Source organism: Aspergillus tubingensis (genome assembly GCF_013340325.1).
Source record: "Aspergillus tubingensis WU-2223L DNA, scaffold_8, whole genome shotgun sequence".
NCBI classification, from domain to species: domain Eukaryota; kingdom Fungi; phylum Ascomycota; class Eurotiomycetes; order Eurotiales; family Aspergillaceae; genus Aspergillus; species Aspergillus tubingensis.
In genome coordinates, this window is record NW_023336282.1 from 3,516,821 (window position 1) to 3,530,556 (window position 13,736).

At 51.7% G+C, this 13,736-nt stretch overlaps 6 protein-coding genes across 6 annotated transcripts; 3 read left to right on the plus strand and 3 right to left on the minus strand.

Moving 5' to 3' along the window:
• Positions 1 to 1,303: 1,303 nt before the first annotated feature.
• On the minus strand, positions 1,304 to 2,290 carry aspf4 (allergen Asp F4; the record flags this gene model as incomplete). Its single annotated transcript, XM_035502571.1, has 1 exon — positions 1,304 to 2,290. One exon carries the CDS (start codon positions 2,288 to 2,290, stop codon positions 1,304 to 1,306), a length of 987 nt encoding a protein of 328 aa, XP_035358464.1.
• Positions 2,291 to 4,832: 2,542 nt separating this feature from the next.
• Positions 4,833 to 5,803, minus strand: AtWU_07463 (isocitrate lyase/PEP mutase family protein; the record flags this gene model as incomplete). The annotated part of the gene is made up of 2 exons (XM_035502572.1): positions 4,833 to 5,609; positions 5,669 to 5,803. 2 exons carry the CDS (start codon positions 5,801 to 5,803, stop codon positions 4,833 to 4,835), a joined length of 912 nt encoding a protein of 303 aa, XP_035358465.1.
• Positions 5,804 to 6,552: 749 nt separating this feature from the next.
• On the plus strand, positions 6,553 to 8,007 carry hosA (histone deacetylase HOS2; the record flags this gene model as incomplete). The annotated part of the gene is made up of 1 exon (XM_035502573.1): positions 6,553 to 8,007. One exon carries the CDS (start codon positions 6,553 to 6,555, stop codon positions 8,005 to 8,007), a length of 1,455 nt encoding a protein of 484 aa, XP_035358466.1.
• A 693-nt stretch (positions 8,008 to 8,700) lies between these two features.
• Positions 8,701 to 9,603, minus strand: ssuA (RNA polymerase II subunit A C-terminal domain phosphatase; the record flags this gene model as incomplete). The annotated part of the gene is made up of 1 exon (XM_035502574.1): positions 8,701 to 9,603. One exon carries the CDS (start codon positions 9,601 to 9,603, stop codon positions 8,701 to 8,703), a length of 903 nt encoding a protein of 300 aa, XP_035358467.1.
• Positions 9,604 to 10,501: 898 nt separating this feature from the next.
• Positions 10,502 to 11,271, plus strand: AtWU_07466 (nicotinamidase; the record flags this gene model as incomplete). The annotated part of the gene is made up of 2 exons (XM_035502575.1): positions 10,502 to 10,552; positions 10,609 to 11,271. The coding sequence occupies 2 exons, from the start codon at positions 10,502 to 10,504 to the stop codon at positions 11,269 to 11,271; spliced, it is 714 nt and encodes a 237-aa protein (XP_035358468.1).
• An 834-nt stretch (positions 11,272 to 12,105) lies between these two features.
• AtWU_07467 (GIG1 family protein) lies at positions 12,106 to 13,151 on the plus strand (the record flags this gene model as incomplete). The annotated part of the gene is made up of 4 exons (XM_035502576.1): positions 12,106 to 12,367; positions 12,455 to 12,637; positions 12,733 to 12,917; positions 13,011 to 13,151. The coding sequence occupies 4 exons, from the start codon at positions 12,106 to 12,108 to the stop codon at positions 13,149 to 13,151; spliced, it is 771 nt and encodes a 256-aa protein (XP_035358469.1).
• Between the last annotated feature and the right edge of the window lie 585 nt (positions 13,152 to 13,736).

A 13,736-nucleotide genomic window follows, 5' to 3' on the forward strand; every position in this document is an offset into this window, starting at 1 on the left:
ATCTTTGACTCTGTCATTCGCAACTTGATCTTCAGATGGTTCAATTGCTGGCCGCTGAGTATAGTTACAATCCCTGCTGCGATGTTCAACACATGCAGTATATCTGTGTCGTCTTTTTGTTCCTTGGGTTGTAATACAGTTTATATGTTATTTTGCTCAACTCTGCACATGTTATTCTTCAGCTATGACAAGCTGGTAGAAATGGAGTCATGCCATCTTCCCTGTGAAGGAGATTCGTATGAAGAAAAAATAGTAGTAGATTCGACTCACCGGGAACACCCCAACCCAAAGAGCGTATCAGTCCTAATATTCTTATGCTAGGCTTCCACGCCATACATACGATACTGACGTTAGAATGAAGGAAGTAACTAACCAACCAACCAGTAATCTCAACACCATACCTTGACCTTAAGCTAACCGGCGTTGAACCTGACAAATCGGCAATAACCTCCAAAACGTTGCAACGATTTTATTTGGTAGTCAGTCATTTCAAGTAGTTAGTTGGGTTGTATACTTACTTAGCCAAGGTCAGCGAACTAGCTTATAGCTACTCCAGCTCCTATCGTTTAATGCCAAGGGGTCTTCTATATCCATTGTGGAGTGTTACAATGCAGATTTAGCGCGGTTTAACCTTATACATGAAGAGAGAAGAATGGATATGCTTATCAATCTAGAGAATGGATTTCTTAAGCTGATGAGCGGGTAGAACTACTTAATAGATTGGAAATAACTAGATGCTAGGTGGTTATGTCTCATGTTTAGAGTCCATGTTCGTTAGCTGTGCGGTGAACTCATTGGCTTTGGTTATTGCCATGTTTCCATCTGATTGCAAGCCGGGTCTGAAATACTAGATAGATAGGCATGGGGAAAGGTGTACAGATAAGGGAGATGGCTATTGTTAGCAAGATGCAGCTTACCAATCAGAGTAACAGTTGAGAGAATATGCAGAACTGAGGATACTATGCAAGTTTAGATATAAAGTAAAAATACTAATCATATGGTCACTTATGTAAAAACATGATTAAAGGATTGAAACTTAGAGTATAAAGTTACTCATAACTCAATAATCACGGTGGTATATGGATGTATGTACAATCGAACGTATCAAGCAAGCAGATCCTGGCAGCACGGCAAGGGTCGGACGTGCAATGTAACCCTCACTTCCAGCTGCGAGGGTCAGACCCCGAAGGACCCGGTGCAGGCCTGCACACACACAAAAACACCCTAACCCCAAGCCAAGTTTACCGAAGGGAATATTTGAAAAGAAATAAAGAAATCTGAACAAATCAATGACAAGACACATCTACTCGAAGTCGATGGTGACCTGGAGACGGACGGGGCCGGAGGCCAGGGAGCCACCGATGCCATCGGCAGCAGCAAGGGCAGCCGTGTAGGCATTGATGACGCTGCTGGCCGACTTGGAGATACTGGAGCATCCACTGCCCTGGTGGTCGCAGATCTTCATACCCTGCACCTCCTGCTTGGCGTTCTGGGCCTGGATGGCAGACACGTCCCAGCCGGACCAGCCTTCGTTGCTAGTGTTACCGAAGTCGAATTCACCCCAGGTGCAGGAGTAACCGCCATACTCGTCGGTGGGGAGCTTGTCACCCTTGGCAGCACCCCAGCCACCCTGAGAGTCATCGTCGAAGGCGACGTAGCGAGAGGTACCGGGCTTGATGGTCAGGGTCAGAGCAGAGTTGCCGTACCAGCCGTTCAGACCTCCATCGGGTCCGATCTTGTTCCAGAAGACGACGGTCCAGTCGTCAGTCTCACTGCCGTCAATGCGGACGACGTGCTTGTACTGGCAGGCGTTCGAGGCGTCGACTTCGATGATGTTGCTACCCCAAGGGCTGCCGACATTGCCGGTGTAGTAGATGGCGTTGGTGGTGCGCTTGCTGACTGTGGACTTGCCAAAGCCGGCACGAGAGTAATCGCCGGACGAGAGGGTGTCGGTCCAGCTCGAGCAGGATCCACTAGCAGTGGCTGCGCCGGAAGAGCTGGAAGCAGAAGGAACCGCCGAGACGGAAGCAACGACGGAGGCGGCCACGGAGACAGTAGCGGCAGCTTCGACAGACACCTGAGTAGTGGCAGCCTCAGAGACAGTGGTAGCGGCGACACCGGACCACTCGTTGATCCAGGAGACCTTTTGACCGTCGATAGTAGCGACGACGACATCGCCGACGTCACGCTTGTCGTTGTGGTGGTGACGGCGTTCATGGCCGTGCAGGCGAGCAGTAGCGGAGCCAGCCGTCAGAGCGGCCAGCAGGAGCATGGAGTTCTTGAGCTGCATGATGTTGGGTTGATGAACAATGAACTGAATGGGTATCACAGGTGTTGTATTGGAACAAAGCAACCGGGTTCAGGGTACACGATTGATGAAAGAGAGTGAGTAGATTGGAAGTAATGAATGACGCGAGCAACACCAATAGGGACGCTCAGCCTTGAAACAAACACACACAAAGGAGTGAGATGTGTACCCGAGAAGGAGAGCAAAGCAGTTGCAGAGCAGAGAGGGAGAGAGAGAGGAAGAGGAAGGGAAGAGCCGGGGGGAAAGAGGAGATAATAATAAGAAAAGCCAGAGGGGGGGAGGAGATGGAAAGGCCAGGCCCAGATCGTGGAAGGGGAGTTTCCCATTCAGTTCGTTACCATCGTTCCTTTCTTTCACTCTGCATGGTTTTTTCACTTTTTCCCGCATCAAACGGTCCTCTTCGTATCAAGTTGGACCTGTAATTGGATTTCATTAAATTAAAAGGGGGTCGATCAGGGGAGTCACTTGGCTTTGGGGGCGACTGATTGGTTGAAGACGAGCATCGGTTCCTGAGCTTGCCGTTCGGATGCTGCAAAATGGCGTGTCATTGGTGGGATGGCCCCCACTTGGGGTCTAAACCCAAATCCTTCTTTCGTCTGCAAATACAGAGTACAGCATGGATACCTCGATATAGCATGGTTGAAACTCGATTTATTGACCCAGTAAACACAATAATTACCCACTTATATTCTACGTTCGGATAAGGCCCGACTGTTAGCATACCCATTTAGCAGGTAGTATAATGAATAACATCACCAGTCAATGGTAGATAGGATATGCTTTGTAGGTCGAGACTCGCAATCCCTGGAACCGCCCCGCCGATCGCGCCTGCCGTTGTACAATACCGTACGGTGCCTGGTACCTTACAGATGCACTCAGCACTTTGTGCTGCATCGTGTTCAGGTACACACTCCAACAAGTCTACACCGTCTCTTGACTTACTAGTGATGCTGAGAATCCCAGCATGTCAACAATCCAGAGGAAGTGAATTCCGTGGATCTCATCGCCTAACGATCGATCAGTGGACGCCTCACGATAGGGCGGGGTTTGATTAGATGCATGGAATCCAGCTGGAATGCTGCCCGATCGCAAGAATCCGACAGAGTAAATCGCACTGCTTATTGATACGTCATTTCGAACCAATATTCTACTGTTCAATTTAATTTCACTCATGAACAAGTCACTTCAACTTCAGTCATTGTTGCTTGGTCGAATCCCGGCCTCCCTGCCGGTTACCCAGGAACGAGCCAGCCCATCGCCACGTCAAGACCCACGTTGGACAGTGATTTGATCCGATGGACTGACAGTGGATGAATACAGGCCAGACCGTGAGATTGCACACCGTAAGACTGGAGCCTGCGTTCGGGTGGAAAGGCAAGGCAGGCAGTGACTTTTGCTCTCACTGCATCCACCTTGAATCGTTACGGTAATTTTGGTATTTTGGTATAGCTTCAGGTAAAAAAGGGCTTGCAGGACCCTTAGGGGTCCTGCTGTTTTGCCCACCAAGTGACCCTGAATGCCACGGCTTAAGCCCAATTTGGCCCTGCCGCGGACCCTGATCAGGACCCCCAAAATCCAGGGACGGCGGCAAGCGGAATTCCAAACATCCTGCGCAGCCATGGTCAGCATCCCCAAACAACAACACCAACAATCGAGTTTTGCTGTCTGTATCGAAATCACTGGTCATCCCATGGACCATCTGGTCAGCGGGCCACTAGAGTTTAGCACAGCGACAACTCGGTAATCTTCAGCCCGTGTCCGAGTCCACCCCAAATGTCATTGCCTGTTGTTGGCCCGTGACCGGCAAGTCTGGGTAACGATAGCCGCTTAATCCACCGAGGGGGTGCGACCTGCCAGGTTCTGGCCACCGAAAACTGGCTGGACTATCGAACGTTGTCTTGGATTTTATGGGAACTAGCTCTTGCACTCATAGGAGAGCGTTGTTCTATACCTCTCTATCTATACTACTTTTTTCACATGTAAATAAATAGTGTTTCCCTGGGTCTCTGTCCCATGGATGCCGACGGAACCCTCTTCTCGGTTGGCAGGAATTGCTGACTTTCCAACAGTAAGCCACGTTCGGCCCTCAATATCAGCCGACCACTTCCTGGATGGGCTGAGAATCTCCTTTTCGGTCTGGGGGCCCTCTAAAATTAGAGGCCAGCTGCCCTGTTCGAAACGAGGAGCGGATACTATTCCTGTCGCGGAGAGCGACTCGTCAGCTTCAATTTGGGGCCCGATGATCCGGCGTGACTAAGCGCCTCCTTTCGGATCCCGTGTTGTTGACCTGATTAGGGTTAGACGATTGCCTATTTGGTGCTCAGTCAGCATCATTCAATCAGTGGCAACAGTTAGTACTGAGCTATCTACAATCTCATTTTATCGCTATATCCTCGAGACGAACAGCCTCCATGTCTTACTGCTCTCCGGGATCAGATCAAATGAAACATATTTACATCTATACAATTATGTTCTAAGCCTCAAGTAGGCTCCAAGGTATGTACTGCGCAAATAAATCATCCAACTACTTCAGGTCCACCCCACCGTCGAAAGCAGCACCCCCCGCCTGCGCATCCACCTTCATGCTCTCATCCAATCCACACACACGGAAGAGCATCTGTGGTGTCATCTCCTTGTCCAACCCCGGGATGCCATCCCTCTTCAACTTCTCCATCGCCTCGCGCATCGCTGCAACGGCAGGTCCCAAAGCCGCGAATGGGAAGATGATAATGCGGAAGCCCATCTCCTTGGCCTCGGCCGCTGAGATCGACGGCGTGGCCCCGTGCTCCACCATGTTCAATAGCAACGGCCACCCCGCCAGGTCCTGAATCACTTGCCGGGCCATCTCCCTGGACGTAATCCCCTCGAGGAATCCTACATCCGCGCCTGCATCGCGCGCGGCCCGCAGTCTTGCGACGCTCTCCTCATAACCGTGGGTTTGAAGGGAATCCGTCCGGGCGATCACAACAATATCGCTACCGATCCGCTGGCGAGCCTGCACTGCTGCCCGAATCCGCGTCACGTATGTCTCCCTGTCCACGAGTATCTTGCCAGCAAGATGTCCGCAGCGCTTCGTCTGAACCTGGTCCTCAAGGTGGAAGGCGGCGACTCCAGACCGCGAGTATTGCTCGGTCGTGCGCGCGACCATGATGGGGCCGCCGTAGCCGGTATCTGCGTCGGCAATTACGGGAGTGCTAGGGGAGATGTTGGAGATCATTTCGGCGTTGGCGCGCATGTCGTTGAGAGTGCAGATGCCCAAGTCTGCTTGGCCGTGAACCGAGGCAGCGGTACCAGCACCGGTCTGTAAGGATTGATGAGCCGGTTGACCAGCATTTAAAGATGGTGACATTCGCCACTTACCATGTACAGAGCGTCGAAGCCCGCGGAAAGGGCGACACGAGCCGACAGTCCATCGTAGACTCCGGGGGCGACAATGAAGGAGTCAGGGTTCTCCAAAGCCCGTCGCAGGGTGGTAGCTGCAGTTACCATAGGCATGATGGCGGTTTGTAGAAGAAATGTCGGTCAAAAATGACAACGTTCTATGAAGTTGTAAAGGATGTGCCGATGACGTCGAGACTTGTTGCTGTTGAGACTTGAGAGGACGGCGCTGGTGGCTTTATAAATGTGAACTCGCGTGGGCTGACAGTTATCGCCTCCCGCAATCGCTGCAAGTAGTGATTTATCTGTGATCTAGACGCCTTCTTTCGCCTCCGAGTCTGCGATGGAAGAAGAATTTAAAGGTGAAGCCATGGGAGCCCACCCGACATCGGCGGAGGTTAGGTAATCCCTCGGGGATGATTCGGGATTTGAGCATGACTCGGTAGTAGCCGATCCTGTCAAGTTTGCTGCAGATCGTCGAATCATCTATGCTACATAGTATGCGAATAGTTAATTATCACGAATTGGTGCTATCCTTCTAGATAGCTAATAGTATTCTTCCGAGCCCTGTTACTATATTATATTTTCCCGTACTCCGTAGTGCTGAGCTTATATCGCGGGCTGCAGGGATTCCAATTCGCGGCCAACCAGCGCAGGTGATCGTCGGCTTTTTCTGCCGCGAACTCGAACTCCAAACTGCACTTCCGTTTCTCTTCGGCTCTTCTTCTCCCCGCCACGTCCATTTCGCCTCCACATCCGCTCTCCGCGCATGCCAGCATGATCTGAACTCTGACGCGCCTATTCTTCGTCTCCGATCGGTCCCCCTCGACTCTATTTCCTCACACAGCCCTCCGATATCGATCCTCATGGCCCGCTCCGCCATTGTCCAAGAATACGCCCCTCCGTCCTCCGCACCCACCTTCTCCGTCGACCGCAAAGTCACCCACGAACGCCAACAAAATGGCATCTCTCGCCCCAATGGATATCGCGTCTCCTGGCACGCCAATCCCGCCGTCGAACCACACCACTTCGGCCAGTCTCATCCCATGAAGCCATGGCGTCTGACCCTCACCAAGCAGCTGGTCATGGCCTACGGCATGCACCATGCGATGGACCTCTACCTGGCGCGCGCAGCCACCTACGAAGAGCTGGCCGACTTCCACAAATCAGATTATCTTGATTTCCTCAAGCAAGTTGTCCCCGGCGACATGGAGAACCCTGAACAAAGCGAGAACATCGCGCGCTTCAACTTCGGTGACGACTGCCCCATCTTCGACGGCCTCTACAACTACTGCTCCCTCTACGCCGGCGGCACCATCGACGCAGCCCGCAAGCTCTGCAACAACCAGTCGGAGATCGCAGTCAACTGGTCCGGTGGCCTACATCACGCCAAAAAAGCCGAAGCCAGCGGTTTCTGCTACATCAACGACATCGTCCTCGGTATCCTGCAGCTCCTCCGCCTGCACCCGCGCGTCATGTACATCGACATCGACGTCCACCACGGCGACGGCGTCGAACAAGCCTTTTGGTCCACCGACCGCGTCCTCACCGTTTCCTTCCACAAATACGACAAGGATAACTTCTTCCCCGGCACCGGTGGCCTCGACAGCACGGGGCCCACGCATCCCCTCAACCCAGGCGCCCACCACTCCGTCAACGTCCCCCTCCACGACGGCATCGACGACGAATCCTACATCCAACTCTTCCGCGACGTCGTCGGCTCCTGCGTCGAAGTCTACCGCCCCGGCGCCATCGTCCTTCAATGCGGTGCCGACTCCCTCGGCTGCGACCGTCTCGGCTGCTTCAACCTGAACGTCGCCGCCCACGGCGCCTGCGTCGCCTTCGTCAAAACCTTCAACCTCCCACTCCTCGTCGTTGGCGGTGGCGGTTACACCCCGCGCAACGTCTCCCGCGCCTGGGCCCACGAAACCTCCATCCTCATCGACGCCCAAGATACCATCGACCCTCACATCCCCGAAACCGTCACCTTCCGCAACCACTTCGGCCCCGACTTCTCCCTCTTCCCACCCCTCTCGGAAATGCGCAAGCTCGAGAACAAGAACCCTCGCACTTACCTCGCCGGCTTGCTCCAATCCATCCGCGAACAACTCCGATATATCCAAGGTGCTCCGAGCGTGCAAATGAGCTTCATTCCTCCGGATATCCTCGGTCTTCGCGAAGATACAGAGAAGGAAATCGAAGAAGAAACGGCCATGATGGATGAGGAACGCGAAGAACGATCTGGTGGTGGTAGCTTAGGGAAGTCGAGTCGACGGAGAGATTTGGAGAGAGGTGCTGGACAGCGGGGGGAGCTTTTCTGATACCTACCCTATTCATACCCTCTTTCCTTGCTTCGGGTGTCTGTCTCGCATTTACTTATCTGGTTCGTTTTGGGAGTTGGTGGTTGGAATCTATCGGGCTGGATGATGGCGTTTTATTCTCTTTTAACTCTTGTCTAAAATTCATCTAATCACGTTGTTTATACGTTTCTTTTTTGTGGATGATGGGCTTGGGTTGTGTGCTGCTTATAGAAATCATACTTCTGTATTAGAGGGTAGGAGGAGGGGGTGGTGGTATAATACCGGGCGTGTCTTGTACGCTACAGGTGCTAGAAAGTGTCTTTAAAAGAAAATAAGAAACATCAAGACATATATAATTGACAGTGTTGTGTAGCTAGCTGTTTTTGGATCCTTAGTAGGAAAGAATATTATGGAAGTTTCCTGGGTGGGAGAGATTCAGGGTATTTTCATTGTCTTTGGGACCTCACACCATACATTCGTCGTAGGAAGTAGCAGGGAGGTAGCTATAGGAAGAATGATAATACAAGGTTCATGAGTGGATGAATAAGAGAATGAATAATGATTAGAGGTCATTGATAGTATTCAATTACTTAAAGATGATGAAACATTATCTGCATCTGATATAGATCTAACAGATCTAGGATTCAATCAGATCAAAGCCGACGCCAACTGGATGCATACGTATTGCTTAATCGTAAGCTTAAGCTAAGCTGACTATAGCCAAGCGAGCGTCCACAAAGCCGGCAGATGAGGCCATTTCTCCTGCCACTCAGCAAGAATATCAGGCACGCGAGCATCGAAATTCCGTCTCGCCTCGCCGACTCCATTCTCCCATCCATCGGCACCACTGGCCTTTCTCTCCTGCGAAGCAGCCTCATTTAACCGATTCGCTAGATCCAAGATAGCCTTGCCTCCTACTAACGCCTCTTCGTGATTATCTTTGATATCCACGTTAAAGACATGCACGGGGCGGTTCAAAGGGGACCCCTTATTCATGAGATCGTCTACCACGGCATCCCAGCACCGCTCTTCACAGGTGATGATTACATCGACAACGCCGCCTTCGGTACCTAGGGCGCCCTTATCGCCCTTCGAGACGTGCTCGACGCGCGGCTGTCCCGGCACCCAGTCCTGGAAGCGCTCCGGGCCCCATTTCAGGTTACGGTTGCGCTCGAGCATGTTCAGGAGACCGTTGTTGCGGTACAGACGCTCGTCTTTGGAGAGCAGCTCGTCGTACATTTGAGAGTAGGAGGTTGTGTTGAAGTTGTAGACGTTGGGTTGGGTGATTGAGGGCCCGGGCAGGCGGACTAGAGAGCCCGTCCCGAAGGAGATTACAGGGAAGGGGCTCGACGCTGTGGAGAGCCGGAGGTGGGCTTCCATGGAGCGGTTCTGGTTAGAGGCACATACGGTGCAGAATCGGAGTTTATATGAGGATGATGATAAGGACTCCGATTCTGCGACCGCGTTGTTGTTGGCCTCGTTCGGCGTGGAGGTGGGTTGAGGTTGGGTTGTTGGTGTTGTTGTTCCGCCAATGGCTTCTGGGGGTGGTGGGGGTGGTGGTGGAGGGGAGGGAGCGGTCGCAGTGCCTGCACTGGACAGTCGGGGGTCGTAGGCCATGATGATGAGTGTTATAGCCGCGTTTGGTGTGACCGTAGGTTAGGTTTAGGTGGTGTGTGATGAATTCGGTAAGTGATCGTTGGGGGGTATCAAGGAGGCTGGAAGGTGTGTTGTTCACTAGTTAGGCCCTGTAATGACTACTGACAATTAGAATCCGCGGCAGAAACAAATTCAATGGCAGTGACAAAGAAGTAGAGTGTAAGGGGTGCAGGATTCAGTAAAAAGTTGCGTAATTAAGTTTGTCCGCATAATGTGCTAAGACAGCTCCAATATATAAAAGATTTCATCATGCTGCGGGAGGAATTGGGATTGGACTAGATGGATGCATTGCATATACATACCTTAGAAAAGCCTCGCATCATCTGCAATTCATTTACGCTGGTTCTACTGGGTGTGGGATGGATGTTGTTGATGAAGGGCCGCAGCCCTGAGTTGACAAGGTGAAGAAGTTTGCGTCGGCGGATTTCGCGCGCCTTTTGTGGTCATGTGCGCTGACTAAGCCGCGTGCTGCTCACTATGCCCGATTGGGACAGCTCGAGCATGGATGGCGATGGAGGCTGGGCATTTCTCTTGACTGAGAGTCGGGCTTGGCTTTTGTTACTGCGGAGTAAATTGCATCCTATCTGAATTCTGAGGTTTGCTAGGCTGTTCGAGATGAGTACCAACATGGTATCTATCGACATGATCCTTCCCAGATGAATACTTCGTACCATCGAGCGGGGTCTAAGAACTAGTCCGGCCGTATGATACGATAATAGCTGCCTACAGTTCCTCTCGCTTCCCTTAAAGCGACACTACCCACCTGTCTGCATACATATCGAACAAGACAGACCTAACCATTTCAAACGGTGCTCGAAACTGACAAAGACCACGTTAGCGTTAACAACCACCATCCAAGATGAAAGCAGCCTTGATAGTTGTCGACATGCAAGAGGACTTCTGCCCTCCGGTCCGTACCCTCCCCATCCCTCAACTACACCACTCTATACTAACAACCTCAACCAGAACGGTTCCCTCGCCGTCAACGAAGCCCGCACCCTCGCCCCGACAATCAACACCCTCCTCTCGAACCCAGGCTTCACCCTCCGCATCGCATCCCAAGACAGCCACCCACCGAACCACATCTCCTTCGCCCCGAACCACCCCCCGCCGAACAACCTCCCCTTCGAGCACTTCATCGAGATGAGCAATCCCGCAACAGGCAAAGAAACCGAGACCAAGCCCCAACGGCTCTGGCCCGTCCACTGCGTAGAGGGCACCAAAGGCGCGGAAATCATCCCGGAAATCGACACCAAGAACATCGACCTCTACGTGCGCAAGGGCATGGATGCGCGGGTGGAGATGTACTCGGCGTTTGCGGATGCGTTTGGGAACCTCGATGCGGAGGTGAATCGGTCGTCGGTGGATGTGCATTTGAAGGGGGCGTTGGAGGAAAAGGGCATTACGGATGTGTTTTGTGTGGGTGTCGCTGGGGATTATTGTGTTAAGTGTACGGCGATTGATGCTGCGAGGGCTGGGTTGAGGAGTTATCTTGTTGAGGATGCGGTTAGGTGTGTTGATCCGGGGGTGGGGTGGGAGGAGGCCAAGAGGGAGTTGAGGGAGGCTGGGGTGCTGGTTGTTAGGTCGGATGGGCCGGAGGTTAGGGGGTTGTTAAGTGGGATGGTGTAGGGGTTGTTGTGAGTTGAGGATTATGTGTATATGTGTGTATGGATGTGTTGGTAGTTGTGAGATGGGTGGGATGCTTGACGTGCATAGTGTATGTATGTGGTGTGCTTGTGCAGGTGTATACCTGGTGTGAGCATCGCAGCTCTGTACGGGGTAGGGACTGAGCTATAGATAGATCAAGATATGCCAAGTCGTACTACTATCAATGATCTAGTGGATATAGATACATGGCCTATAATAGTGACTCTAAGACATGTTTCATCTGTAGCTATACGAGACAAGGAATAAGAAAGGACCGTGGATAGCGACAAGTTCAACCCTGGCAGAACAATCTGACAGGTCTCCACAGTGGAGTTGGGGCGGACGTTTGCAACGGCTTCCAAGAGATCACCGGCTGCTCAGAACGCAGAAAAGTGAAAGGGAGTTGATAGATAGCTACGATGAATGGGACATCTGACGATACTCGCGTTGGCTTATATTATTCCATCGCGTTCGATTTGATTAGCTAGATATCCTTCTCCCCCTCTCCTTAATAACATGACCGTCAATCCCTTCTGGAATGGGCAGCGGGGCGTCGCGGCATCCCCATACTTTCAATAATCAATAACTCATCGCCACCGCATCCGGAACCGGTCACCGTTTATAATATCAGCTCTTACAGCTCGATCCGGTCGGTGCTGTTTCTGTTCTTTCTTGCTTGCTTCTTTCTTCCTTTTCACCGATTCGTTTTGTCTTACCTGCTGTCTGCCTTATACATTAGATGCTGTTCGCTTTATAGACTCTCGGACGTTCTTCCTCCTGCCACCGCTCGTCTATCGATAGAGTCAGACCGTCGCTATGTCGTCCGCTGCAACCTACACAACCTTTCACGAGGGAATCCACTCTCCGGATGTGAAAGCCTCGACCAAGATACTCAGTCCGACAGCCAGCCTTGCTCCAAAGACCTTACCGTACTGGCTTGTCAATGTACCCCGCTCACAATGGACAGCAGAATGTCCCAGCTATCTACGCGACATGTCGCAGAAAAACATCGAGGTGCTTTCGACCCCTGACGAGCAGTACCGGAGGCAGGGGTGGGAGCTAGTCAAGGAGATCGTTCGTATGTTTCACCGACCAAATGAAACCGTGCGTCAGGGGGGAAGGACGTGGTCCGTGAGTGAGTGGTCCGCTAATAGATGATGGACAGGGTCCAACCAGATCGATCGGTTTCAGCGTCTTCCTAGCGATTTGAGACGGTATCTTGAGTTCAAGGAGCAGATTGTCGCGGAGTATGGATCGGTCATGCGGTTTGTCGTGAAGGAACGGCTTCGCTGGGGAGAAGGGACGGCGGATGATTTGAAGCCGAAGGGGCGGCCGTTTGAATATGATGGTTCGTATTCAATGTCCTCTTCCTTTTCGTTCCTCGAATGAGTCTTGGGCTGTCTGCGAGATGAGATGAGTGCTAAGCATGGTTGTGGTGGTTAGAGGATATTCGAATTCTTTACAATGACTGGCCATATGGAGTCGAGGAAGGCATTGTTCACTTGGTGGTGTGGACAAAGTTCGAGCTGGAGGATGATCCGGTCACGGATGACCTGACGCCACGCGCACGACAGGAGATTGAGGAGTATGTGCAACGGACGTTTCTCTCACGGATGCCAGCCGATCAGGTATGTATTGGTTAGAATGTTGGAAGGAATGCGCCAGGGGGCGGTGGTGGTGATGGGTGATGCTTCTTTTCAAGATACTAATACGAAGGGTAGGTCATCTGGTTCAAGAACTGGAAGTCACTAAAGTCAGTGCATGCCGTGGAGCACTTCCATGTCATGCTGCACCATCCCGATGCGGAATTCCTACGGGAGATCACAGGAGGGGATGCTCCGCTGAAACGACAGTCGGCATGAGTCGATACTAGATAGAGAGATGGATTGATTGATGGTTAAGGGATAATCCGGTATAGAGATAGACGCGATGGGTAGATGGGTCCCTCAGACTAGGATCTGAAGGAAATTGTAATAATCACCAACTATTATAGGAGGCCAAGGAAGTGATCATCGGCATTGCTTGATGCTTGAAACATGAGAAGAAAAGAAAAAGCAAAGCAAAGCGATGGGCTGTCAACCGTCATCCCCACTGCCAAGCCTGTGTGCCCCTCTTGATCGCGAGTCCAGTGGGAAATTTTGACGGCGATCGGGAGTTGGAAGATGGTTGCGGTCTGTAGCATAAGAACCGGCGAGGAAAGAGTAGATATCATATACTTATAAGCCTTCAGGAAGATGCCGTGTCACCAACCAAGAGTATATTACATATACAATTATACACTGGAGGCGAAAAGAGCCACCGTGGAAAGAAAAGCCCTCAGGAAAATCCGAATCAAGGCAGTTTCCCATCAACGTCATTCAGCTCCAGTTTCAGTAGCAATCATCCATCCGGATTCCCTCACACTCACCGTCTCTTGTGTCCCCTAGAGTTAGAGTTAGTAGTATTTA